The 27100-nt window shown below is 51.6% G+C and overlaps 2 protein-coding genes across 3 annotated transcripts; both read left to right on the top strand.

Annotated features, from left to right (window-relative positions):
* Window positions 1-26582, top strand: si:ch211-137a8.4 (myristoylated alanine-rich C-kinase substrate). 2 transcript variants are annotated; one of them, XM_055514072.1, is made up of 5 exons: window positions 28-161; window positions 8089-8149; window positions 21652-23253; window positions 23526-24014; window positions 25589-26582. In XM_055514072.1, exons 3-5 carry the CDS (start codon window positions 21894-21896, stop codon window positions 25609-25611), a joined length of 1872 nt encoding a protein of 623 aa, XP_055370047.1. In that variant the 5' UTR covers window positions 28-161; window positions 8089-8149; window positions 21652-21893; the 3' UTR covers window positions 25612-26582. The 2 variants fall into 2 exon arrangements, with proteins under 2 accessions (XP_029026537.1, XP_055370047.1); XM_029170704.3 differs by lacking the exon at window positions 8089-8149 and having other exon boundaries at window positions 1-161.
* On the top strand, window positions 19166-21644 carry LOC129605021 (uncharacterized). Its single transcript, XM_055514073.1, has 2 exons — window positions 19166-20674; window positions 20731-21644. The coding sequence occupies exons 1-2, from the start codon at window positions 19657-19659 to the stop codon at window positions 20745-20747; spliced, it is 1035 nt and encodes a 344-aa protein (XP_055370048.1). The 5' UTR covers window positions 19166-19656; the 3' UTR covers window positions 20748-21644.
* Window positions 26583-27100: the final 518 nt, after the last annotated feature.

Genomic DNA, 27100 nt, shown 5'->3' with positions numbered 1-27100 from the left:
GCCAAAGAGAGAGCGAGAGCGCGCGCGAGAGAGAGAGAGAGAGAGAGAGAATGGATGGCTGGTAGGATTTAGCCCCAGCAGTGTCTTTTTCCGTCCAACACAACAAGCTTATTACCTTTCTGTCCACGCGCTTGGAAACGGATTTACGCACACGAAAGGAGGTTTGTCAGACTCATGTATTTGTCTGTTTTCTGCTCTCGACGTCTCCCTGTCACTGCCTTTGATTTGTTCTTTCCTCTCCTTTTGAACTGGGCCTTTTATTTGGCTGCTTTGGAGCCTTTGGCGACTAGTTGGCGGCTAATTGGCCGCTAACGGTCAAATGAAGCCGCTGGTGTTTCAGTGAGCGCGCGCGGATGCTTGTGCCGCGGATGGAGAGCCGCCGGCGCGCGCGCGGAGACGGCGCTCGATGGTGGCGGACGGGGACAATGAACAGACTGTTTGGCGACGCAGCGCGCGCTCTGCTCGGAAGCCGCCGCCGCGCGGCTCCTGAAAGCGCCGCGGAACAGGTTTAAAAACGTAAAATATGAAGAGTTCGGGTTGAAAGAGCTCGGGCCAATCAAATACACATCACCGCTGGCTGGAGGGCTGCTGCTTGCGCTGTTGTGCGCCATTTCTTGGTGCTGAGGATCAACAGCAGCCAGTAGTACATAATAACAACAATGAAACGGGCTTGAGGTCAGCGTGTGTCTGGATTGTGCGCGTGCTCTGCTGCTGGAACGTCCCTGCAGGACACTGTCATGTCTGATGTCTGATCATATGTTCACCAGCGTCCTTTTATCTGTCATGTGTCCCTCACAGGTGCGTGTGCGCGTGCACGTGCGCCTTCAATGCCAGGTCTGGGGAATTGCATTAAAATCCCGAGTTGTTTATGCGACTACATTAACTACAATAACAACAGCTGTGCAATAAAGAGGAGACTGTTACGTGCGCGCTAAAAAGCAGAAACTGATAGGGGCGGGAAAGGGAGGGGGCGCGAGGGTCTCAGCCATTTTCGACGAAGCGCGTGTAAAAACGCGTGCACGTGGCGAGAGAGACTGAAATCACATCATGATCCCAGGCGGGAGTCTGTGTGTGTATGAAAACGAGGTCACTGTGGAAAACCTGCCTCACAATGAAGCTCGGTCTCCTTCATCACCATTATTGCCGTCGCCTGTTTTCGCTGAGGAGGCTGCAGGTCTGAGCTTCTCTGCCCTGACAACAAGCGGCTGTTGGTGGGAATTTGGCGCCTGTCTTGTTTTGCTCCCTGAGCTCTGTCTGCTGCTGCTGCTGCTGCCGATGACGGGGCGATTCATTCACCGCCTGCCGCTGATTATTAATATTATTGGCCCGTGGACTGAACGCTTGAATGCTGATGTTGATTAACTGGGGTTTAGACCGTGCACACGTGCAGGTCTGACTCGGTCTCCTCATGACGTCACACTCCGCCGTCTATTGTTCGCTATGTATATATGATGGACAAAACACGTTGGCGTTGCTTCTTTAAGCAAATGAATGACTCGTAGCGTGAATAGTCCGTGTAGCTCGTCCGGTGACGGCTCAGAGCCGGTAACAGGTCCGGTCCACGTCCCTGTGATGTCTGTGCTCTTTATTTCTGCAGCCGTTGCCAAAGCCGGCACTGGTTAACGTTGTTTATTGTTCACGCGTGTTTTCAGTCTGATATCTGGTGGATGGGAAAATGAGCACATGAATAAAAACACGTCGCCATATTAGGAGCTTTTTTTGCCCCCCGAAATGGAGGGGGAGGAGGCTCCGTGGAGCTCATTAGCAATGCAAATAGGTTTTTTCCCCTTCAACCGGGGCTCGGGCACCTGCTGTCTCGAGCATGCGCGCGCTTGCTGGATGGCGGACTTGCTTCCTCCTCGGGAGCGCGCCTTCCTCCCTCATTACAACTACGCGCTATATATCCATGGAGCTTTGATGGATAATAAATCACTTTATATATACCAATCAGAAGATGACGAGCTAAAGTGTTTCTGTTCTTATAAGTAGCAGCACTTTTAGCATAACAAAGGTAAGGAGTCAAAAAGAAAAATAGAAGGAGAGTGATTTGTAGTCACTGTGTGTCATTCAGGAGTGAAAGTGAAGGATCTGTGCGATATGAGTTTCAGTAAAGGAGTTGGTTGTTTAACACAGTGAACAGCAGCCACTGCTTCCAGCCACAGCTCAGTTGGTTCGACTGGTTGAGAGTGAGAAACGGGCCTCAAACCCAACCTGGTGCATCTGAATCCACCTCAGGACTGACACAGTTCTTCCAAATGTTTGAAGGTAGCATAACAACTGACTTAGTTATGAAGCATGTTGTTCCATCAGAACATCAGTAGAACTGTCCCAAGGTAGTTTGATCTCAAACAGTAAAAACGAGACATAAACAAATCAATAAAACCTGGGATTATTTGGTTCAGTGTCAGAGTTTTATCACCTGGTCAAGTGAAATCTGGTTGATTTTACCACCAATACACGTGAATGTAGCTTTGAACTGTTGGACTTCAAACCAGGAGTAGCCAGTTTTTGCAATAATGAAGAAGAATAGACGGGGAAGCAGAGGTTGAAGATGAAAGTCATAGATACAAACAAGACAAAGGAAAAAACAGAAAACAGAAAAGTGAAGATGAGGGCGATGAGGAGAAAGAACACATCAGAGCACAGAGAAAGAAGAGAAATAAAAGAGGACAGAAGACACAAGCAGAGCTGAGAGAGGAAAATGGGACATGAAAAGGAATGAAGGCAGTAAAAGAAGAGATGGAGGCAAAGACAGAATAAGGAGGGTGTGAAGGATGACACATGAAAAGTAGAAGGACAGAAGGAGACATGGAGATAAAGGAATGAGTGAACAGAAGAAAGTTAACCTGAACTAAGGTTTGCTAACCTGACATAACCTGAACTAAGCTGATCTAACCTGAACTAAAATGAGCTAACCCGAGATAACCCAAGTTAACCTGAACTAACATGAGATAACCTAAACTAACCCAAACTAACCCGAGTTAACATGAGCTAAAATGAGCTAACCTGAGATAACCTGATCTAACATAGGATAACCCGAACTAACCTGAGTTGACATGAGCTAAAATGTGCCAACCTGAGATAACTTGATCTAACACAAGATAACCTGAACTAACATGAGATAACCTAAACTAACCCAAACTAACCTGAGCTAATTTGAGCTAAGGTGAGCTAATCTGAACTAAGGTGAGCTAACCTAAGTTAACCTGAACTAAGCTTAACTAAAATGAGCTAACCTGAGAGAACCTCACACGTCATATAGAAAATAGAGCTGCAGATCCAAGAGGAGCTGTTGAGTTTCATTCATGTTTCATGACTCGCGTCATGTTCATCGCGGGTCAAACACATGAGTTTTGCTGGTGAGAGACTCATCGTAGCAGGAAGCGCTGGCATCAGCATCGGCTCAGCCATATTTCATCCACCGTATGTCACATCTTAGTTAGAAACCGAGTCGCTGTCTTGACCAGAGCAAAGAACAAGCGTCTGGATTAATGGATCCATTCAACAGCTGCACCGCTTTGGTCCCAGCACATGATGCAGCGAGGCTGAACTCACCGTGAACTTCACGCTGCTTGTTGGTATCATTTGATTTGAAGACGTGGCCTCAGGCTCTGATCAGATGATCTGAACCATAGACTGTAGTAAAAAGTAATCGATGATTTAATGTCATAAACAGTTTGGGGCAACTGTCCACACGCCTGACATGAGGACAGAGGGTGCATCAGGACAAAAAGCTGGACAGAACATCGGTATCAAGCTACACTCACATCGTGGCCATGGATAAAATATTTAGCTGTCTTTCTAAATCAGCCTTTTCCCTGTGGCTGTGCGTGTGTGTGCTTCGCCCCCAAATCCTAACTGCCATGACTGCTCGCTGTGGAAAACAGGGTCAGGCTGCAGAGAAACGAGAGAGCGAGCACATGATGGGCAGATAAAGGCTGGTCTGTGTCTGAGGGAGCGAGAGGAGGAGGAGGAGGAGGATGAAGGGGCCTCTCTGTTGAGGCTCTGTACAAGACAGAAACGAGGCATTTAGTCTGTCGCCATAATAGGCTCCTATAATGAAGCTGCAGAGCTGCAGATCACTCTTTGAGCTGCCGACTTGTTGTTTGATAGATGATAGACGAAAACCCAGCAAAACACTGAACCTCAATTATATCCCAGCTTTTTCGTAAACCCAATGTTTGATTCGTAAGCGTTGGTTTGTGGCCTTTAGTGGAAGCATACGTTTAGGACGTCAGAGGATGTAGATGCATTTTTTTACTTATCTGGGTGAGTTCAAGCTCCGGTTTCAGACATTTTATTTTGAATTTGACGTAGCAGAGTCAAAGATGTTGCAGACTGTTGAAAGGCGTGAGCTGTGCTGCTCTGGATCATCCTTTGGGTCAAACAGTCCACCATGTTGGCTTTATGACCACGGAGAGCAGAAAATGGAGGCAGCAGGGTTGGATCTGCAACCTGCCATTGATTCATTCAGCCAACTTTTTCTGTCCCGGCAATTCTGCTGCAGGTTTAGTTTCTCAAAAATGAACTGAAATCTGGATTTGGAGTTTTTGTGCAGGACGCGGGACGTGAGAGCATCCTTGGTGGGTCTCTGCTGCAGAGTCTCTGAGCCTTCAGCTCCTCACAGTTCATTTTTCCTCTTCACACCACAGACATGCTGTTGATTATTTCTCTCAGCTGGAAGCAGATTCCCACTGTTCCTACTCTGGAACACTGACACCTCACCGGGTCCAGGTGAGCAGAGGGCAGAGCAGGGGGTGGGACGCCAGCCTCGCGGGGGATTCAACCCATGTTTGAGCTGCAGTCCACGTGAAGCACACGAGATGGTGGGGCGGCTTCACTGACCTCCTCTGTGTTTCACCCTGAACCTTTCTAGACAGACACGGTTCATTTAGCAGCAGAACCCACAGAAGGTTGACAAATCAGATTTGTTCTTCGAGCTGTGAAGACTTGTGGCCGACGTGTTGAGCTGCTCTGCTGCCGCCGTGTTGTCGCCAGGTATCTTCCTGTTGAGAGCTTTGCGTGCGGTCGCACCTGATCCCTCTGATGGATTTAACAGGCTTAAAGCAAGTGTCATGTCATTTGAAACTTTATTGCTCCCTGCAGGGAAATCCTCTTTGCTCTCGACCCTGCTTGCTCAGAGGTCAGGGGTCAAGGTCACCTGCGGAGCACAAATCAGGTGCAGGCTGAGGGAGGTGTTGTAGGTGCTGCCTGGCTAAAGGACACTTTGGGAAATGCTACGCCTCAGTGACACAACCCAGAGCAGGAACTGGGATTCCTGAGCGCCCACACTCGCAAATTTGTACATGACGAAAACTGTTTGTGACAGTTGTGCATCACAAAGATGCTGGAAAGCCTGTCGGGTGTCCGTCGCCATCACTGTGGCTCCACTGCCTGTGTTTATGTTAGCAACACACACTTGATGTTTCCCATGTTCGCCCTGCGTTTAGCTCGTTAGCCGCGGCCACACCAACCGAGGCTGATGAAGATAATTCATATTAAGCTTTTATCTTCAGCTCAGACCCAGGAACCAACGTGCTGCTGCGCACAAATCCTGCTCATGTAGATGAAGCGAGTTGGAAACAAACGGACCCTAACAGCGCTGCACATGAAAGGCTTTTCACAGCTCCCCCTCCCGCCCCCGCGCCTACGACAGCAGGATAATTAGAGAATTGTATTTGAAAATATAGGTCTGCATGGTAATGAGGGCACGACGCCGGATAAGAAACCAGCTCAAACTGTTCAAGAGCTGTGAAGAAGGCGAACGCCTTCAAGGCAGTTACGAGTAAAGAAGTGGTGCAGCCGGTGGATTAGCAGATCACACGTTACAGAGAAGATCAGAGGACGGCCGTGTGTTACAGCCAGCCAACCAGCTACCAGCACATCTGCAGTGAGCCAACCTGGAAACGAGGCACGCGTTGATGGTGGCTGTATCTCTGATGCTCCAGAATCTGGTCTGAAGCCATGAAAGTGTAAGAAACTGTCACCTTTAATATGAAGCCAGGGACTTTAAAAACAGCCTCAACCATGAGTCATTCACAAGCCTTAAGCTGCTGCTGCAGATCCTTCAGTTCGCTTGGTTTAATTCCAGGAGATCGATACCTTACGTTTACATATTACCACTGTTTATCTGAAGGTGATAATGACTTTTGTGACTTTGACTGAGCTGGACTGGTTGCCGCTGGCTGTGTGAAGGAACCTGGAGGTGATGGACGGAGCAGCAGCGGAGCATCACTGCTGGAGCTTAAAGACCAGACCCTGGACCCGCTCATGTGTCCTCCTGTGGGATGGATCCCGTTTAAATTGGCTGCTCTCCGAGCTCTGGATTAGACCTAGGCTTAATACTTTTACACTAAAAGGCCTGCCGTTCCCTCAGAGGGCAATCTGCTGCAGGAGCACACCAGCTTTAATCCACAGCAGCAACAACAACAACAACAGCAGTTTATCCTGCTGAAGCTTGTTGAGGCGGATCACACCACGCCAGGCCGCTCATCGTCCCGGTTCAGCAGCAGCCAGAGCAGTAAGACCAGGCCGGTTCTGTAACACGGAACCAACAACAGCCAAGGATTCACAAAGTCCAAGCACCAAACATCTGTGGGTTCAGCTCAAACAGAGAGTCAAGCATTAGACACGGAAAACAGCCAGTCGTTCACAAGCTTCGATTTAGAGATCAGTGACTGCCTGTCTGTCTACCTCTCTGTCTGTCTGTCTGTCTACATCCCTTCCTTCCTGTCTGTCTGTCTTTCTGCCTGCCTGCCTCTCTGTCTGTCTGTCTGTCTGTCTGTCTGTCTACCCCCTTCCCGTCTGCCTGCCTGCCTGCCTGCCTGTTTACCTCACTGTCTGCCTGCCTGCCTGCCTGTCTGTCTGTCTGCCTGCCTGCCTGTCTGTCTGCCTGCCTGCCTGCCTGTCTGTCTGTCTGCCTGCCTGCCTGCCTGCCTGCCTGCCTGTCTGTCTGTCTGTCTGTCTGTCTGTCTGTCTGTCTGTCTGTCTGTCTGCCTGCCTTTCTGTCTGTCTGTCTGTCTGCCTGCCTGCCTCCCTCCCTGCCTGCTTGTCTGTCTGCCTGCCTGCCTGTCTGTCTGCCTGCCTGCCTGTCTGTCTGCCTGTCTGTCTGTCTGTCTGTCTGTCTGTCTGTCTGCCTGCCTGCCTGTCTGTCTGCCTGCCTGTCTGTCTGTCTGTCTGCCTGCCTGTCTGTCTGTCTGTCTCTCTGCCTGCCTTTCTGTCTGCCTGCCTGTCTGTCTGTCTGTCTGTCTGTCTGTCTGTCTGTCTGCCTCCCTCCCTGCCTGTCTGTCTGTCTGTCTGTCTGTCTACCTCCCTGCCTGCCTCCCTCCCTCCCTGCCTGCCTGTCTGTCTGTCTGCCTGCCTGCCTGCCTGCCTGCCTGCCTGTCTGTCTGTCTGTCTGTCTGTCTGTCTGTCTGTCTGTCTACCTGCCTGTCTACCTGTCTGTCTGCCTGCCTGCCTGTCTGCCTGTCTGCCTGTCTGTCTGTCTGCCTGTCTGTCCGTGTGCCTGCCTGTCCATCTGCCTGCCTGCCTGTCTGTCTGTCTGTCTGTCTGCCTGCCTGCCTGCCTGCCTGCCTGCCTGCCTGCCTGTCTGTCTGTCTGTCTGTCTGTCTGCTGTCTGTCTGTCTGTCTGCCTGCCTCCCTCCCTGTCTGTCTGTCTGCCGGTCTGCCGGTCTGCCTGTCTGGGCTGTGGCCCTGCGTGGTTCCGCCCTTCATCCGACCGTGCTAATGTCTGTGGTGCTGTGGTCCAGACTCCCGTAGCTTGTGTTTCTTTTAGTTGAGATGTTCATTTTGACTTGGATGAAGTTGGAGCAGAGTGAGGGAGGACCTGCAGCGTTTGTGTCCTCTGTGTACGAGCAGCACGTGGTGAAGTGGGCTCACATCTTCCCTCCATGGTTCTGTTTCATCCCGTCTAGGTTCTGACCTTATTAGAAGCTGGTTCCAGTCCACAGTGGCTCCTGTGTTCTGTGGCAGCAGCTCTTTATCACCGTGGCTGCATCAGCTTTGTGACTGAAATGTTAACGTGTGCTTTCCCTGACTGTGACCCATTGTTTTTATTCACAAATGCAGCTTTGCGCTTTAATATTTCAGAAGTGTGAGTCCATATTTGGTACAAATGTCACCTTCTCTCTGGGAGCAGCCTCTTTTACTGGTGAGTCGAACGCTGTGCTTGCAGCCCTTAAGGACGTTAGAAGCCCAGTGTGAGGACTGAGTGATCAGACCTAAAGCTTTAAAGATGTGTTGCATTAACACCTACACAGGTCATAGTTCACCAGGAATCATCACATTAAACCAAACGTATTGTGACATGTGTCTGAACATCATCACGTTCAACCTGAGCTGCAGTTATGTCGTTTCAACCTCACCGGTGCTCTCAGCTTTTCCACATTCAAGCCCTGAAAGGTTTGCGTCGGAGGAACCGGGCATGTGTGAAAGCAGAGGCCGTGGAGCAGGAAGGCGTGAGGAGCGGAGCTATCATCAAATTGTGATGAGGGCGCGGTGATTGGCCGCTCCGCCGCCTCCTGTTCGCCCCATTACAACAACATTACCAGGCTTCCTGGGGGATTGGGGGGCAACGCATGCAGCAGGAAGAGCAGCCAGGAGCCTGGAAGGGCTCAGACCATCACCAAGTCTTCCACGCTTCAGTGACAGACTGTGTGAAGACGAGCAGAACAACCTGCTCCACGTGGTGCGGATACGAGGCAGGACCCAGGGTCCCGGTCCTGAGCTACAAGAATGCGTCATCACAAGCATGAAGACAGATGGAACGTCCATCAAAGACGACTGAAACCTTGATGCTACACTAGTTAGCGGATAATCAAAGCACGAAGGGACAGAGTTGAATATTCAGCTTCAGCTCAGGTGGAAATGCACAGTGGGTCATGCACACAAGCAAATACAGGCTCAGAGACCATCATTTACCTGGATGTGACTGTGCTTCGCTTGTCTGTTGATATCTTTGCTTTGATTTGAAAACTGACCCTGAAGCAACTGAGTCCACGCGCTCTGCTCTGTGTTCAGCCTAAAGCTGGTTTGTGATCAACTCTAACCTTCAGGCCAATTCTCAGTATTATTTAAGCCTGTCTGTGACTAAAAGCACAGGCTGCTGTTAATGTAGTGTAATGCGGGGCTAACTGCTCCAAGCATGGGTTCATAGCTGTCGACCTGTGAATCCTGGCTTTTCCACAGTCCTCAGGACAGAAGGATGAGTCATTCAGGGAAAACATTATTACAGCTGGAACAAGTGTTTAACCTGCAGCATCTGCTACAGGAGCCGCAGACCGGACTCAAAGCATTGATCCTGAAAAAAGACAAGGAAAAGCAGGAACGCCACGTTTCACAGCCCACTTTGAGCTTTTTGCTGTGATGACGCGGGTGGAATGAATGTGACAGAGACTGAGAGGAGCTGGAGAGAGACAGGAGGTAAAACGAAAGGCCGGACAGGACAGAGCCTCGTCTGCTCCTCCTCCCATTCAGTGGTCGTCTGTCTGGTGCCGGTCCAACACCTCAGGCTGAAGCTAAAGCTCGTCTGCTGCTGCAGCCACGTCACTGCCAGGAAACAATCCACCCAAAGACAGGCAGGTTGCAGCACAAAGCCCGCTCCGTACACCGGCGCTTCGCAACAGTTGGACCGGTGCCACAGCAGGGCTCTCAAAATGTTCATCCGCTCCATGATGAGATTAGAGCAGTAAAATGAAGCCGGGCACAATATGGAAGACACATCTTCTGCTCCTGTGTTTTGATTAAGAATTCAGAAGCACAATATTAGATCAAGAGCTTCCTAATCTCCATATTCAGCTCATGCGCCTTTCAGTGAGTGGTTCATGCTGGTGTAACTGCATGAATGGGTGAAGGCCCGCGTATCATAGCTACCTCAGTCTCAGCACTACCTGGACTGTGCCGCTCTTCATTTCTATCTTTAGGCTCCTGGTGTCACCACTAACAGGCAATTTAAAGCTTAGCGTAGTAAACAGGAGTCAGCGGAGCCCCGAGGAAGGGAACTCCAGCGGGGACGATGTCCTGGGAGGCAGCGTCAGCTCACAGAGAACGTTACGGGTTCGTCAGCTCACAGGGAACGTTACGGGTTCTCCAGGTCACAGGGAACATTACGGGTTCTCCAGCTCACAGGGAACGTTATGGGTTCTCCAGCTCACTGGGAACGTTACGGGTTCTCCAGGTCACAGGGAACGTTACAGGTTCTCCAGGTCACAGGGAACATTACGGGTTCTCCAGCTCACAGGGAACGTTATGGGTTCTCCAGCTCACAGGGAACGTTACGGGTTCTCCAGGTCACAGGGAACGTTACGGGTTCGGCAGGTCACAGGGAACGTTACGGGTTCGTCAGCTCACAGGGAACGTTACGGGTTCTCCAGGTCACAGGGAACGTTACGGGTTCTCCAGCTCACAGGGAACGTTATGGGTTCTCCAGCTCACAGGGAACGTTATGGGTTCTCCAGGTCACAGGGAACATTACAAGTTTGTCAGGTGACAGGGAACGTTACGGGTCCTCAGGTCACAGGGAATGTTACGGGTTCTCCAGGTCACAGGGAACGTTATGGGTTTTCCAGGTCACAGGGAACATTACAAGTTTGTCAAGTCACAGGGAACGTTACGGGTTCTCCAGGTGACAGGGAGCGTTACAAGTTCGTCAGGTCACAGGGAACGTTACAGGTTCGTCAGGTCACAGGGAATGTTATGGGTTCTCCAGGTCACAGGGAACATTACGGGTTCTCCAGCTCACAGGGAACGTTAAGGGTTTGTCAGCTCACAGGGAACGTTACGGGTTCGTCAGCTCACAGAGAACGTTATGGGTTTTCCAGGTCACAGGGAACACTACAAGTTTGTCAGGTCACAGGGAACGTTACGGGTTCTCCAGGTGACAGGGAGCGTTACAAGTTCGACAGGTCACAGGGAATGTTACGGGTTCGTCAGGTCACAGGGAACGTTACGGGTCGTCAGGTCACAGGGAACGTTACGGGTTCGTCAGGTCACAGGGAATGTTATGGGTTCTCCAGGTCACAGGGAACGTTACGGGTTCGTCAGGTACACAGGGAACGTTACGGGTTCGTCAGCTCACAGGGAACGTTACGGGTTCGTCAGCTCACAGGAAATGTTATGGGTTCTCCAGGTCACAGGGAACGTTATGGGTTTTCCAGGTCACAGGGAACATTACAAGTTTGTCAGGTGACAGGGAACGTTACGGGTCCTCAGGTCACAGGGAATGTTACGGGTTCTCCGGGTCACAGGGAACGTTATGGGTTTTCCAGGTCACAGGGAACATTACAAGTTTGTCAGGTCACAGGGAACGTTACGGGTTCTCCAGGTGACAGGGAGCGTTACAAATTCGACAGGTCACAGGGAATGTTACGGGTTCGTCAGGTCACAAGGAATGTTATGGGTTCTCCAGGTCACAGGGAACGTTACGGGTTCGTCAGGTCACAGGGAACGTTACGGGTCGTCAGGTCACAGGGAACGTTACGGGTTCGTCAGGTCACAGGGAACGTTACGGGTTCGTCAGGTCACAGGGAACGATACGGGTTTGTCAGGTGACAGGGAAGGTTACGGGTCCTCAGGTCACAGGAAATGTTATGGGTTCTCCAGGTCACAGGGAACGTTATGGGTTCTCCAGGTCACAGGGAACATTACAAGTTTGTCAGGTGACAGGGAACGTTACGGGTCCTCAGGTCACAGGGAATGTTACGGGTTCTCCAGGTCACAGGGAACGTTATGGGTTTTCCAGGTCACAGGGAACATTACAAGTTTGTCAAGTCACAGGGAACGTTACGGGTTCTCCAGGTGACAGGGAGCGTTACAAGTTCGTCAGATCACAGGGAACGTTACAGGTTCGTCAGGTCACAGGGAATGTTATGGGTTCTCCAGGTCACAGGGAACATTACGGGTTCTCCAGCTCACAGGGAACGTTAAGGGTTTGTCAGCTCACAGGGAACGTTACGGGTTCGTCAGCTCACAGAGAACGTTATGGGTTTTCCAGGTCACAGGGAACACTACAAGTTTGTCAGGTCACAGGGAACGTTACGGGTTCTCCAGGTGACAGGGAGCGTTACAAGTTCGACAGGTCACAGGGAATGTTACGGGTTCGTCAGGTCACAGGGAACGTTACGGGTCGTCAGGTCACAGGGAACGTTACGGGTTCGTCAGGTCACAGGGAATGTTATGGGTTCTCCAGGTCACAGGGAACGTTACGGGTTCGTCAGGTACACAGGGAACGTTACGGGTTCGTCAGGTCACAGGGAATGTTATGGGTTCTCCAGGTCACAGGGAACGTTATGGGTTTTCCAGGTCACAGGGAACATTACAAGTTTGTCAGGTGACAGGGAACGTTACGGGTCCTCAGGTCACAGGGAATGTTACGGGTTCTCCAGGTCACAGGGAACGTTATGGGTTTTCCAGGTCACAGGGAACATTACAAGTTTGTCAGGTCACAGGGAACGTTACGGGTTCTCCAGGTGACAGGGAGCGTTACAAGTTCGTCAGGTCACAGGGAATGTTACAGGTTCGTCAGGTCACAGGGAATGTTACAAGTTCGTCAGGTCACAGGGAACGTTACAGGTTCGTCAGGTACACAGGGAACGTTACGGGTTCGTCAGGTCACAGGGAATGTTATGGGTTCTCCAGGTCACAGGGAACGTTATGGGTTTTCCAGGTCACAGGGAACATTACAAGTTTGTCAGGTGACAGGGAACGTTACGGGTCCTCAGGTCACAGGGAATGTTACGGGTTCTCCAGGTCACAGGGAACGTTATGGGTTTTCCAGGTCACAGGGAACATTACAAGTTTGTCAGGTCACAGGGAACGTTACGGGTTCTCCAGGTGACAGGGAGCGTTACAAGTTCGTCAGGTCACAGGGAATGTTACAGGTTCGTCAGGTCACAGGGAATGTTATGGGTTCTCCAGGTCACAGGGAATGTTATGGGTTCTCCAGGTCACAGGGAACGTTACGGGTTCGTCACGTCACAGGGAACGTTAGGGGCCGTCAGGTCACAGGGAACGTTACGGGTTCTCCAGCTCACAGGGAACGTTATGGGTTCTCCAGCTCACAGGGAACGTTATGGGTTCTCCAGGTCACAGGGAACATTACAAGTTTGTCAGGTGACAGGGAACGTTACGGGTCCTCAGGTCACAGGGAATGTTACGGGTTCTCCAGGTCACAGGGAACGTTATGGGTTTTCCAGGTCACAGGGAACATTACAAGTTTGTCAGGTCACAGGGAACGTTACGGGTTTTCCAGGTGACAGGGAGCGTTACAAGTTCGACAGGTCACAGGGAAAGTTACGGGTTCGTCAGGTCACAAGGAATGTTATGGGTTCTCCAGGTCACAGGGAACGTTACGGGTTCGTCAGGTCACAGGGAACGTTACGGGTCGTCAGGTCACAGGGAACGTTACGGGTTCGTCAGGTCACAGGGAACGTTATGGGTTCTCCAGCTCACAGGGAACGTTATGGGTTCTCCAGGTCACAGGGAACATTACGGGTTCTCCAGCTCACAGGGAACGTTATGGGTTCTCCAGCTCACAGGGAACGTTTATGGGTTCTCCAGGTCACAGGGAACATTACGGGTTCTCCAGCTCACAGGGAACGTTATGGGTTCTCCAGCTCACAGGGAACGTTACGGGTTCTCCAGGTAACAGGGAACGTTACGGGTTCGGCAGGTCACAGGGAACGTTACGGGTTCGTCAGCTCACAGGGAACGTTACGGGGTCTCCAGGTCACAGGGAACGTTACGGGTTCTCCAGGTCACAGGGAATGTTACGGGTTCGGCAGGTCACAGGGAACGTTACGGGTTCGTCAGCTCACAGGGAACGTTACGGGTTCTCCAGGTCACAGGGAACGTTACGGGTTCTCCAGCTCACAGGGAACGTTATGGGTTCTCCAGCTCACAGGGAACGTTATGGGTTCTCCAGGTCACAGGGAACATTACAAGTTTGTCAGGTCACAGGGAACGTTACGGGTTCTCCAGGTGACAGGGAGCGTTACAAGTTCGTCAGGTCACAGGGAACGTTACAGGTTCGTCAGGTCACAGGGATTGTTATGGGTTCTCCAGGTCACAGGGAACATTACGGGTTCTCCAGCTCACAGGGAACGTTAAGGGTTCTCCAGCTCACAGGGAACGTTAAGGGTTTGTCAGCTCACAGGGAACGTTACGGGTTCGTCAGCTCACAGGGAACGTTATGGGTTCTCCAGGTCACAGGGAACGTTACGGGTTCGTCAGCTCACAGGGAACGTTACGGGTTCTCCAGGTCACAGGGAACGTTACGGGTTTCTCCAGCTCACAGGGAACGTTATGGGTTCTCCAGGTCACAGGGAACGTTACGGGTTCGTCAGGTCACAGGGAACGTTACGGGTTCGTCAGGTCACAGGGAACGATACGGGTTTGTCAGGTGACAGGGAAGGTTACGGGTCCTCAGGTCACAGGAAATGTTATGGGTTCTCCAGGTCACAGGGAACGTTATGGGTTTTCCAGGTCACAGGGAACATTACAAGTTTGTCAGGTGACAGGGAACGTTACGGGTCCTCAGGTCACAGGGAATGTTACGGGTTCTCCGGGTCACAGGGAACGTTATGGGTTTTCCAGGTCACAGGGAACATTACAAGTTTGTCAGGTCACAGGGAACGTTACGGGTTCTCCAGGTGACAGGGAGCGTTACAAGTTCGACAAGTCACAGGGGATGTTACGGGTTCGTCAGGTCACAGGGAACGTTACGGGTCGTCAGGTCACAGGGAACGTTACGGGTTCGTCAGGTCACAGGGAATGTTATGGGTTCTCCAGGTCACAGGGAACGGTACGGGTTCGTCAGGTACACAGGGAACGTTACGGGTTCGTCAGGTCACAGGGAATGTTATGGGTTCTCCAGGTCACAGGGAACGTTATGGGTTTTCCAGGTCACAGGGAACATTACAAGTTTGTCAGGTGACAGGGAACGTTACGGGTTCTCCAGCTCACAGGGAACGTTATGGGTTCTCCAGGTCACAGGGAACATTAAAAGTTTGTCAGGTGACAGGGAACGTTACGGGTCCTCAGGTCACAGGGAATGTTACGGGTTCTCCAGGTCACAGGGAACGTTACGGGTCCTCAGGTCACAGGGAACGTTACGGGTTCGTCACGTCACAGGGAACGTTAGGGGCCGTCAGGTCACAGGGAACGTTACAGGTTCTCCAGCTCACAGGGAACGTTATGGGTTCTCCAGCTCACAGGGAACGTTATGGGTTTTCCAGGTCACAGGGAACATTACAAGTTTGTCAGGTCACAGGAAAACGTTACGGGTTCTCCAGGTGACAGGGAGCGTTACAAGTTCGTCAGGTCACAGGGAACGTTACAGGTTCGTCAGGTCACAGGGAATGTTATGGGTTCTCCAGGTCACAGGGAACATTACGGGTTCTCCAGCTCACAGGGAACGTTAAGGGTTTGTCAGCTCACAGGGAACGTTACGGGTTCGTCAGCTCACAGGGAACGTTATGGGTTCTCCAGGTCACAGGGAACGTTACGGGTTCGTCAGCTCACAGGGAACGTTACGGGTTCTCCAGGTCACAGGGAACGTTATGGGTTCTCCAGCTCACAGGGAACGTTATGGGTTCTCCAGGTCACAGGGAACGATATGGGTTTGTCAGGTGACAGGGAACGTTACGGGTCCTCAGGTCACAGGAAATGTTATGGGTTCTCCAGGTCACAGGGAACGTTATGGGTTTTCCAGGTCACAGGGAACATTACAAGTTTGTCAGGTGACAGGGAACGTTACGGGTCCTCAGGTCACAGGGAATGTTACGGGTTCTCCGGGTCACAGGGAACGTTATGGGTTTTCCAGGTCACAGGGAACATTACAAGTTTGTCAGGTCACAGGGAACGTTACGGGTTCTCCAGGTGACAGGGAGCGTTACAAATTCGACAGGTCACAGGGAATGTTACGGGTTCGTCAGGTCACAAGGAATGTTATGGGTTCTCCAGGTCACAGGGAACGTTACGGGTTCGTCAGGTCACAGGGAACGTTACGGGTCGTCAGGTCACAGGGAACGTTACGGGTTCGTCAGGTCACAGGGAACGTTACGGGTTCGTCAGGTCACAGGGAACGATACGGGTTTGTCAGGTGACAGGGAAGGTTACGGGTCCTCAGGTCACAGGAAATGTTATGGGTTCTCCAGGTCACAGGGAACGTTATGGGTTCTCCAGGTCACAGGGAACATTACAAGTTTGTCAGGTGACAGGGAACGTTACGGGTCCTCAGGTCACAGGGAATGTTACGGGTTCTCCAGGTCACAGGGAACGTTATGGGTTTTCCAGGTCACAGGGAACATTACAAGTTTGTCAAGTCACAGGGAACGTTACGGGTTCTCCAGGTGACAGGGAGCGTTACAAGTTCGTCAGGTCACAGGGAACGTTACAGGTTCGTCAGGTCACAGGGAATGTTATGGGTTCTCCAGGTCACAGGGAACATTACGGGTTCTCCAGCTCACAGGGAACGTTAAGGGTTTGTCAGCTCACAGGGAACGTTACGGGTTCGTCAGCTCACAGAGAACGTTATGGGTTTTCCAGGTCACAGGGAACACTACAAGTTTGTCAGGTCACAGGGAACGTTACGGGTTCTCCAGGTGACAGGGAGCGTTACAAGTTCGACAGGTCACAGGGAATGTTACGGGTTCGTCAGGTCACAGGGAACGTTACGGGTCGTCAGGTCACAGGGAACGTTACGGGTTCGTCAGGTCACAGGGAATGTTATGGGTTCTCCAGGTCACAGGGAACGTTACGGGTTCGTCAGGTACACAGGGAACGTTACGGGTTCGTCAGGTCACAGGGAATGTTATGGGTTCTCCAGGTCACAGGGAACGTTATGGGTTTTCCAGGTCACAGGGAACATTACAAGTTTGTCAGGTGACAGGGAACGTTACGGGTCCTCAGGTCACAGGGAATGTTACGGGTTCTCCAGGTCACAGGGAACGTTATGGGTTTTCCAGGTCACAGGGAACATTACAAGTTTGTCAGGTCACAGGGAACGTTACGGGTTCTCCAGGTGACAGGGAGCGTTACAAGTTCGTCAGGTCACAGGGAATGTTACAGGTTCGTCAGGTCACAGGGAATGTTATGGGTTCTCCAGGTCACAGGGAATGTTATGGGTTCTCCAGGTCACAGGGAACGTTACGGGTTCGTCACGTCACAGGGAACGTTAGGGGCCGTCAGGTCACAGGGAACGTTACGGGTTCTCCAGCTCACAGGGAACGTTATGGGTTCTCCAGCTCACAGGGAACGTTATGGGTTCTCCAGGTCACAGGGAACATTACAAGTTTGTCAGGTGACAGGGAACGTTACGGGTCCTCAGGTCACAGGGAATGTTACGGGTTCTCCAGGTCACAGGGAACGTTATGGGTTTTCCAGGTCACAGGGAACATTACAAGTTTGTCAGGTCACAGGGAACGTTACGGGTTTTCCAGGTGACAGGGAGCGTTACAAGTTCGACAGGTCACAGGGAAAGTTACGGGTTCGTCAGGTCACAAGGAATGTTATGGGTTCTCCAGGTCACAGGGAACGTTACGGGTTCGTCAGGTCACAGGGAACGTTACGGGTCGTCAGGTCACAGGGAACGTTACGGGTTCGTCAGGTCACAGGGAACGTTATGGGTTCTCCAGCTCACAGGGAACGTTATGGGTTCTCCAGGTCACAGGGAACATTACGGGTTCTCCAGCTCACAGGGAACGTTATGGGTTCTCCAGCTCACAGGGAACGTTATGGGTTCTCCAGGTCACAGGGAACATTACGGGTTCTCCAGCTCACAGGGAACGTTATGGGTTCTCCAGCTCACAGGGAACGTTACGGGTTCTCCAGGTAACAGGGAACGTTACAGGTTCGGCAGGTCACAGGGAACGTTACGGGTTCGTCAGCTCACAGGGAACGTTACGGGGTCTCCAGGTCACAGGGAACGTTACGGGTTCTCCAGGTCACAGGGAATGTTACGGGTTCGGCAGGTCACAGGGAACGTTACGGGTTCGTCAGCTCACAGGGAACGTTACGGGTTCTCCAGGTCACAGGGAACGTTACGGGTTCTCCAGCTCACAGGGAACGTTATGGGTTCTCCAGCTCACAGGGAACGTTATGGGTTCTCCAGGTCACAGGGAACATTACAAGTTTGTCAGGTCACAGGGAACGTTACGGGTTCTCCAGGTGACAGGGAGCGTTACAAGTTCGTCAGGTCACAGGGAACGTTACAGGTTCGTCAGGTCACAGGGATTGTTATGGGTTCTCCAGGTCACAGGGAACATTACGGGTTCTCCAGCTCACAGGGAACGTTAAGGGTTCTCCAGCTCACAGGGAACGTTAAGGGTTTGTCAGCTCACAGGGAACGTTACGGGTTCGTCAGCTCACAGGGAACGTTATGGGTTCTCCAGGTCACAGGGAACGTTACGGGTTCGTCAGCTCACAGGGAACGTTACGGGTTCTCCAGGTCACAGGGAACGTTACGGGTTCTCCAGCTCACAGGGAACGTTATGGGTTCTCCAGGTCACAGGGAACGTTACGGGTTCGTCAGGTCACAGGGAACGTTACGGGTTCGTCAGGTCACAGGGAACGATACGGGTTTGTCAGGTGACAGGGAAGGTTACGGGTCCTCAGGTCACAGGAAATGTTATGGGTTCTCCAGGTCACAGGGAACGTTATGGGTTTTCCAGGTCACAGGGAACATTACAAGTTTGTCAGGTGACAGGGAACGTTACGGGTCCTCAGGTCACAGGGAATGTTACGGGTTCTCCGGGTCACAGGGAACGTTATGGGTTTTCCAGGTCACAGGGAACATTACAAGTTTGTCAGGTCACAGGGAACGTTACGGGTTCTCCAGGTGACAGGGAGCGTTACAAGTTCGACAAGTCACAGGGGATGTTACGGGTTCGTCAGGTCACAGGGAACGTTACGGGTCGTCAGGTCACAGGGAACGTTACGGGTTCGTCAGGTCACAGGGAATGTTATGGGTTCTCCAGGTCACAGGGAACGTTACGGGTTCGTCAGGTACACAGGGAACGTTACGGGTTCGTCAGGTCACAGGGAATGTTATGGGTTCTCCAGGTCACAGGGAACGTTATGGGTTTTCCAGGTCACAGGGAACATTACAAGTTTGTCAGGTGACAGGGAACGTTACGGGTTCTCCAGCTCACAGGGAACGTTATGGGTTCTCCAGGTCACAGGGAACATTAAAAGTTTGTCAGGTGACAGGGAACGTTACGGGTCCTCAGGTCACAGGGAATGTTACGGGTTCTCCAGGTCACAGGGAACGTTACGGGTCCTCAGGTCACAGGGAACGTTACGGGTTCGTCACGTCACAGGGAACGTTAGGGGCCGTCAGGTCACAGGGAACGTTACAGGTTCTCCAGCTCACAGGGAACGTTATGGGTTCTCCAGCTCACAGGGAACGTTATGGGTTTTCCAGGTCACAGGGAACATTACAAGTTTGTCAGGTCACAGGAAACGTTACGGGTTCTCCAGGTGACAGGGAGCGTTACAAGTTCGTCAGGTCACAGGGAACGTTACAGGTTCGTCAGGTCACAGGGAATGTTATGGGTTCTCCAGGTCACAGGGAACATTACGGGTTCTCCAGCTCACAGGGAACGTTAAGGGTTTGTCAGCTCACAGGGAACGTTACGGGTTCGTCAGCTCACAGGGAACGTTATGGGTTCTCCAGGTCACAGGGAACGTTACGGGTTCGTCAGCTCACAGGGAACGTTACGGGTTCTCCAGGTCACAGGGAACGTTATGGGTTCTCCAGCTCACAGGGAACGTTATGGGTTCTCCAGGTCACAGGGAACGATATGGGTTTGTCAGGTGACAGGGAACGTTACGGGTCCTCAGGTCACAGGAAATGTTATGGGTTCTCCAGGTCACAGGGAACGTTATGGGTTTTCCAGGTCACAGGGAACATTACAAGTTTGTCAGGTGACAGGGAACGTTACGGGTCCTCAGGTCACAGGGAATGTTACGGGTTCTCCGGGTCACAGGGAACGTTATGGGTTTTCCAGGTCACAGGGAACATTACAAGTTTGTCAGGTCACAGGGAACGTTACGGGTTCTCCAGGTGACAGGGAGCGTTACAAATTCGACAGGTCACAGGGAATGTTACGGGTTCATCAGGTCACAGGGAATGTTATGGGTTCTCCAGGTCACAGGGAACGTTACGGGTTCGTCAGGTCACAGGGAACGTTACGGGTCGTCAGGTCACAGGGAACGTTACGGGTTCGTCAGGTCACAGGGAACGTTACGGGTTCTCCAGGTCACAGGGAACGTTACGGGTTTGTCAGGTACACAGGGAACGTTACGGGTTCATCACGTCACAGGGAACGTTACGGGTTCGTCAGGTCACAGGGAATGTTATGGGTTCTCCAGGTCACAGGGAATGTTATGGGTTCTCCAGGTCACAGGGAACGTTACGGGTTCGTCAGGTCACAGGGAATGTTATGGGTTCTCCAGGTCACAGGGAATGTTATGGGTTCTCCAGGTCACAGGGAACGTAACGGGTTCGTCAGGTCACAGGAAATGTTATGGGTTCTCCAGGTCACAGGGAGTGTTATGGGTTCTCCAGGTCACAGGGAACGTTACGGGTTCGTCAGGTCACAGGGAATGTTATGGGTTCTCCAGGTCACAGGGAACGCTAGGGGCCGTCAGGTCACAGGGAATGTTATGGGTTCTCCAGGTCACAGGGAACGTTACGGGTTCGTCAGGTCACAGGGAATGTTATGGGTTCTCCAGGTCACAGGGAACGTTAGGGGCCGTCAGATCGGAGTCAGTCAGTCCATGGTGACAGTGAATGAGACCTTGGCCCGTGTGTTGAACATCTTGGTTCCTTGATGTGAGGCTATTGGATCTGTGAGATGTCTGTAGCTTCTGAGGTCTGATGGACTCCGTCCAGGTGTCAGTCACATCACCCAGCAGCAGCAACCGTCAGGAGACGACAGGCAGAAGCTGTCCTCCGACAGGCGCCCGGTCGTGGCTGCGGCAGCGTGGGATTATCTGGAGCATGTGATGTGTTCCTGCCTCTGCTCTGCCTCCGTTCACCTTCTCCTCTGGGAGCGTGTGACTGAACGTCTGGACTCTCCACAGCTGAGAGTCGGCTGATGACTCATAGATACATTGATTTGCTGATTCATTCATTAAATCCTGCAAACGTGCTACAACCACGTCTGTGATGTTCTGCACATGAATGAAAAACAAAGTAAAGACAGTGAAGATGTGATGACACAACCCAGAGCAGACTGTTAGCAGGTTCCCTGATGCTGATAGGTCATATGGCAAATCACTTTTCGTCTTGTTTGTTGAAATCCTCGTGATACAAGTTTGCAGTAAAGGTTTTAGCTTCTTCCTGCGTATAAGACATTAGCTTAACTTAATGAAAGAGGCCTTTTCCTTTGCTGCTGCATTTTGGATCTCCACATGTTCAGCTCGTCCGACACTAAATTACACAGGGTGTGACTTTTGAAAGTGTGACTGATTAGGAAACATCATAATTGTATTGCATTTCCCACGAAGATCATTCATCACGTTACACCTCATTCACAATTCAATGCACAGTCTAGACCTGGGTAATTGGGTGTATGTGGAGCTGATTCCAGCTATTAACCATCTGTGCCTCTTTCCTTTCCCTGTACCCCCCCCCCCCCACCAACTCTGCAGGAGTTTGGAGGAGTACGATGCTGAGTGTCTTTTCACCTCGCCCGTGTTCTCCATCCTGCTCTCCATGACCTGAGAGCAACACCACAGCAGGTGGAACGAAACACCAGAGAAGTGAGGAAAGAGGAGGCCAGAAGGCCAGGGAAGAAGGAAGGAAGGAAGGAAGGAAGGAAGGAAGGAAGGAAGGAAGGAAGGAAGGAAGGAAGGACCACAGTTTTTTTGGTTATCGTTTGTTTTTTTTTGAAATGGCAGCAACAGAAGCCAGCGCAGCGCCGGTGGTCCAGGAAGATGGAAAAACTCCTGAGAGCAAATCAGCAGAAGCAGAGCAACCAGCTAAAAATGCAAACTCAGAGACTGTCAACAGTGAAGTGGTCGAAAAAGACAGCACCGCCGTCAACAGTGAAGTGGTTGATAACAAAGAGACTGTGAACAATGACGCAGCTGCAGCAGGAACCGAGGAGGGCGAAGAAGCAGCGAGCAGCGAGGCAGCACCTCCTCAGAGCTCCGAAAGCGCCTCCTCCGCTGAACCCAAGACCTCATTCCTGGACTCCTTCCTGCACAAGAGTGGCCTGGGGAAAGTCATGGCCGGAAGGAAGAAGAAGGAACACAGCACAGCTGCAGGAGGAGCCACAGAGGAGGCAACCGAGGGAGGCGAAAAGGAGAGAGAGAAGGGAGCTGAGGAGGCTGCAGCGGCTGAGGGAGGCACAGAGGGCGAGGCAACAGTAGAGAAAGCTCCAGAAAATGGGGAAAAGGAAGAGGAGAAGAAAACAGAAAAGGGCAAGCCGGCCGAGAGTAAATCCACAGTTCGAGATCTGATCAGGAAGCCGGTGGCGAGGATCTTCTCCCATCGCAGCACAGAGAAGAAGGACGGAGGAGCTGCTGAGGGCCCCAAACAAGTCAAGGTCCGCTCCAAGTCCCTGGACCGCCTGGAAGATGCAGGGGCCCTCAACACTGCTGCAGATGCCACCATAGAGGAGGGAGGAGCAGAGGGAGGAGCAGAAGGAGGAGCAGAGGGAGGCACAGAGGAGGAGCAGAAAGCCCCATCCTCAGCAGGCACCAAGCACATGAGGCGCTGGCACTCCTTCAAGAAGCTCATGGCTCAGAAGACACACAAGAAGAGCGGAGGAGGAGCAGAAGAGGGGAAGGAGGATGGAGCAGAAGGAGGAGAAGCTGGTGGAGGAGATTCCTCCACACTGGACTCCAAGGAGTCAGGGCAAAAAAGGTGGAAGCTGAAACGCTCCTGGACCTTCCAGGGCCTGAAGAGGGACCCATCAATGGTTGGCATCAGCAGCAAAGCCAAGGCCTCCGACAAAGACTTTGCTGACATCACAAAGCCGGAGGAGGCAGGAGGAGCGGAGGGTGGAGAAGAGGCTAAGGCAGAAGGAGGAGCAGAGGAGGCCAAGGCAGAAGGTGGTGAGGACAAAGAGAAGGAGAAGGCAGAAGGCGCAGAGGAGGAGAAGGCAGCGGCCGCAGGAGGCGGGACAGTGACGCAACACGCCAACGAGATCTGGACCTCGTTCAAGAAACGGGTCATCCCCAAGTCCAAACGGGCCAACACAGAGTGCGCCCCCGGAGGGGAGGACGAGGCTCCGGCAGCCGCCGCAGGTGAGACATGGCTTCACACGGCTCACACTGACTTCATGTCTGTCTCAGCCCAGTGGCAGCAATTCAGCATTCAGTCGAATGAAATATTCAGTATCTGCTGCGAAAGGGAAAAAAAACGTAGCTCCAGTCAGTAAAGACTAAATTATGCCTCTGTTGAGCAGAACTAAGCATCTGAGGGCTAATGTTCCCCCTGAAGGTTTTTATGTTTGAGGGTTAGTTTATCTGCAAATGTTCAGTCCATAACCTCACCTGAACTCTTCCTTTCCCTCCAGAGGACGGAGCAGCAGAGGAAGGTAAAGATGCCAAGTCCGCCAAGGCCAAGCGCTCACACTTTGGCCGTGCGGTTTCCCTCAAGAACTTCATCATGAGAAAGGGTAAGTCCACCAGCGTGGACCTGGGCGAGGGCGCCAAAGAGGAGGAGGAGCCAGCAGAGGCAGGGGAGGCATCCGCAGAGGGAGGCGCAGAGGGCGAAGCCGCCCCGGCGGCCGAGGAAGCCAACGACCAGGACGCAGCAGCGACGCCGGCGGAGGAGAGCGGAGGGGAGGCGGCGAAGGAGGCGGAGAAGCCCCCGGCTGAGGTGCCAGTGACGAACGGCGAGAATGGCTGCTCCAACGGTACGATGGAGGAGAACGCCACACACAATCACCAGGAGGAGGAGAAGACAACGGGGAGCAGCCCCGTGAATAAGAGCAAGGAGGCTGGAGGAGTGAAAGAGGAGGCCAACGCCAAGATCATCAACGCCACTGCAGCTGTGAACAGTGGTGAGTTAGAGCGAGTTGACCAGGACTCTGACGAGCAAGGCAGCAAAGGAGAAAGTCACAGCAGGCCACGAGTACCAGCACTAACAACCAGCGGTAAAAGGGTAGCGTTAGCTGTTAGCATTAGCAGGGAGGAGGAGGAGGCGGGGGAGGCAGAGTCTCCACAAAATGGAGCAGAACCATGTGAACAGGGAGGCAAGAAGAGGGAGGAGGAGGAAGAGGAGGAGATGAGGAAGCAGGACCTCAGGGAGGCAGCGGTGGTCATTGTTCAGAATGTGATGTCAGCAGCAACCGGCCAATTAGAAAAGGAGCTGGGCGTGGACGCTGCTTTGAATGGTTGCTGTGATGCTGAGCTGAGATAAACTACGGAGCACAGACGCATGAAACACATGACACAAACACTGGATGGAACGTAGAACCGTGTACATAGGCATGAAGCAGTTCTTCTGTACGTAACCGGTGGAGGGAAACAGGGACCAGCAAACAAGCTGGACCCTAGCATCAGAATCCAAGTGTCAGATTAGCCCTAACCCGTTAGTTAGCTTTGAGTTAGCGCACCTCCCTCATCTCTGATGCTCAGCTGTTTCCTGGACGCCTCTTTAGTCTGAATGAAGCTCAGTTTAACACCTAACGTTTGGCTCTGGAGGCCGGAGACCGAGCCAAGCGCTCGGCAGTTAGTGCTTCCACTGGGAGCAGTGGGTCACAGCTGTAGGTGTGAACACGTGCGCTGACTGATTCCACTCATCCTCCATCCTGTTTGCAGCAGCTTAACATCTAGGTTTGAAAGAAAACGCTCAAAAGCCTCCCTTATTTCACCAAAACAAGGAGGCGGCTCGTTTACAGGGGGGTCGGACTGAGGCGCGTCCGTGTGAGACGATGGACAGGCTGGGTTCGTAGAGCTTGGGCAGCGCACATGCAGCCAATGCAGACAGTTCCTAATCAAAGCTTTCATTGTAACTGTGGTTTCTTGGCATCTTCCACGAGCCAAACGCCGACGGCCTCAGGACCGGTCTGTTCCATTAACTCGGTTCTGCCCACACTCTCAGATGCGATGACGTTTCAGAACCGCTGGCTGCGCAGTCAGTCTGGGCTCAGTCCAGTCAAGGTTCTGTCCTCTTGAGGCAGCTGTTAGCGCTAACTAGCTGTAGCTTACAGTACGTAGTTAGCTCTTTAGCGAGTGGGTTTAGCAGACATCAATAGAGTTGAGTCCATCAACGGATTAGTGGGAAAATCAAAGTGTCACAGAGCCCCAACGAGCCAGATTATCGGCTGGGCCTCATCTGGAAGCAGCGAGGAGGCAGAGTCCAGGCAAGCGGACGCGCGGAGCATCAGGCCGTTCGCTTGCAGGTCAGAGGTCAGGTAGCCACAGAACCCGAACCTCACATTGTCGCTGGGCTGTTGCTGTCTGCTTTGTGTACGCTGTTAACGCGGGATGTGTGACGCTAACGCAGCATTAGGGCAGCTCAGCCACTGACCTCACCACACTTAACCCTTTCTGTGACTGTTGATGATGATTATCTTTTTTCCAAGACTATTTTTAACACATTTTTTTGATGTCTTCTGTTATCATTCACCAGACAAAAAGGCGGGAAACGTGTGAGGCCACAGAAAGAGGATTAGAACTGCCCGGGATTCGCTGAGCAAGGAGCTCTGAACCCCTCCCTGCCCCCACCCAAAAATCCTCCTCCTCCTCTCCCTTCATCCCTCCTCCCGAATAAACGGAGTAATCACATGATAACAGGCGACCACGGTGAGAAGGAGAGGAGAGAGAGGGAGGCTGAGAGATAGATAACGATGCAATTCATGTAGAAAAGTGAAAATGAATAATTACTCAGAAAGCAATAATTCAAGCCCATCCATCCATTCATCGTTCATCCATCGTTCATCCATCCATCCAACACGTGTAGACATACAAACATGTAAATCCAGTGTTTTTTATTTGCTTGTCTGTGCGATTTTTTTATCATCTGAGAGAAAAGAAAAATGCAGAAATGTAAAAATTGAAAATCAAGACATTCCACTCTCCACCTTTCCTCCTCATCGAGCGTAGACTCTGCCGACTCTTGACCGGTGGATTTAAACGACTAAAAAAGCCAAAAAAAGAAAAAAAGACGGTTAGTTTTATATCGGCGGCCATTTTGGTTTGTAGTCCCCCCAGCCGCTTTTCGTCCCTTCCTCGTCCCAGTAGGTTTTTGACAGTTCAGCAGGATCATGTTGCTCCAGTGTGTAAACTGCCCTGAGGACTGCCCCTTCCCAACCAACACTGCAATGTCTTCAGCTCTGTGTGTTAATGTTTTTAGACTGTTATATTGTGTACATGAATTAAAAAAGGAAAAAGCACCACTGAATATGAAAGTCAAAATGTTTTTCTTTTTCTGTTCGGATGGATTCTCTTTTTTGTTCTTGTTTTATTTTTTTTTAAACACATCTCACTGTTTCCTGCAGTCTGACGATACGCTGTAATTAAAAAAACAACAATAATGATGATGTTTTGTTGGTCAAGTTTTCACATGTCCGCTAGCAAATTGTCAAGAAAAAATAGTTCAATAAAGACTAAAACCTAACAACTAACCTGCGGGTCATTGTGGCTTTTCTATTTTTGTCCTGCGCTCGGAGCCGAGTGCAGATGGGCGGAGGATTAGCCGGGTGGGCGTGGCGCCGTGTCGCTATTGGATGCTCATTAATCTGAGTATCGATAATCTCATCCCTTTACGTAAGGGGCGGAATAATACAAGATTTCTTTGTATTAGAGTAGATTTGTTTGTATTATCTGGCAGCTTTGATGTGGACAGGCAGGACATCCATATGCCAGCGGCGGCCTCGCACCAGCATCAGACGGACACTTTCCCAACCTGTAATAAACTCCGACGGAACACGTGGACGGTCCTCTTCACTGTGTGGCTGCTTTTTATGGTGACTTTGGTCCTAATTTATTACCTTTAGACCATGTTCAACACAGGTCACGACCTCACAACAGGTAACTGGAGAAATCCGTTAAGGTTCCAAAACAAGTCAAAGCTATAATGAACCCAGCTCAAGCTGCAGCCTCCTGCAGAACTTGGAACTAAACAGGCCGTTCAAGGATCAAC

The sequence above is a fragment of the Betta splendens genome, chromosome 13 (genome assembly GCF_900634795.4).
Source record: "Betta splendens chromosome 13, fBetSpl5.4, whole genome shotgun sequence".
NCBI lineage: Eukaryota > Metazoa > Chordata > Actinopteri > Anabantiformes > Osphronemidae > Betta > Betta splendens.
The sequence above is the reverse complement of the archived record's forward strand: the minus strand, read 5'-3'. Positions and strand labels throughout refer to the sequence as shown.

Coding starts and splice junctions, on each gene's coding strand:
- si:ch211-137a8.4 (XM_029170704.3), top strand. CDS start 21,894: ATGGCAGCAACAGAAGCCAGCGCAGCGCCGGTGGTCCAGGAAGATGGA. Junction 23,254..23,525: donor GGCTCCGGCAGCCGCCGCAG/GTGAGACATGGC, acceptor CTTTCCCTCCAG/AGGACGGAGCAGCAGAGGAA. Junction 24,015..25,588: donor CACTGCAGCTGTGAACAGTG/GTGAGTTAGAGC, acceptor ATCATTCACCAG/ACAAAAAGGCGGGAAACGTG.
- LOC129605021 (XM_055514073.1), top strand. CDS start 19,657: ATGGGTTCTCCAGGTCACAGGGAACGTTACGGGTTCGTCAGCTCACAG.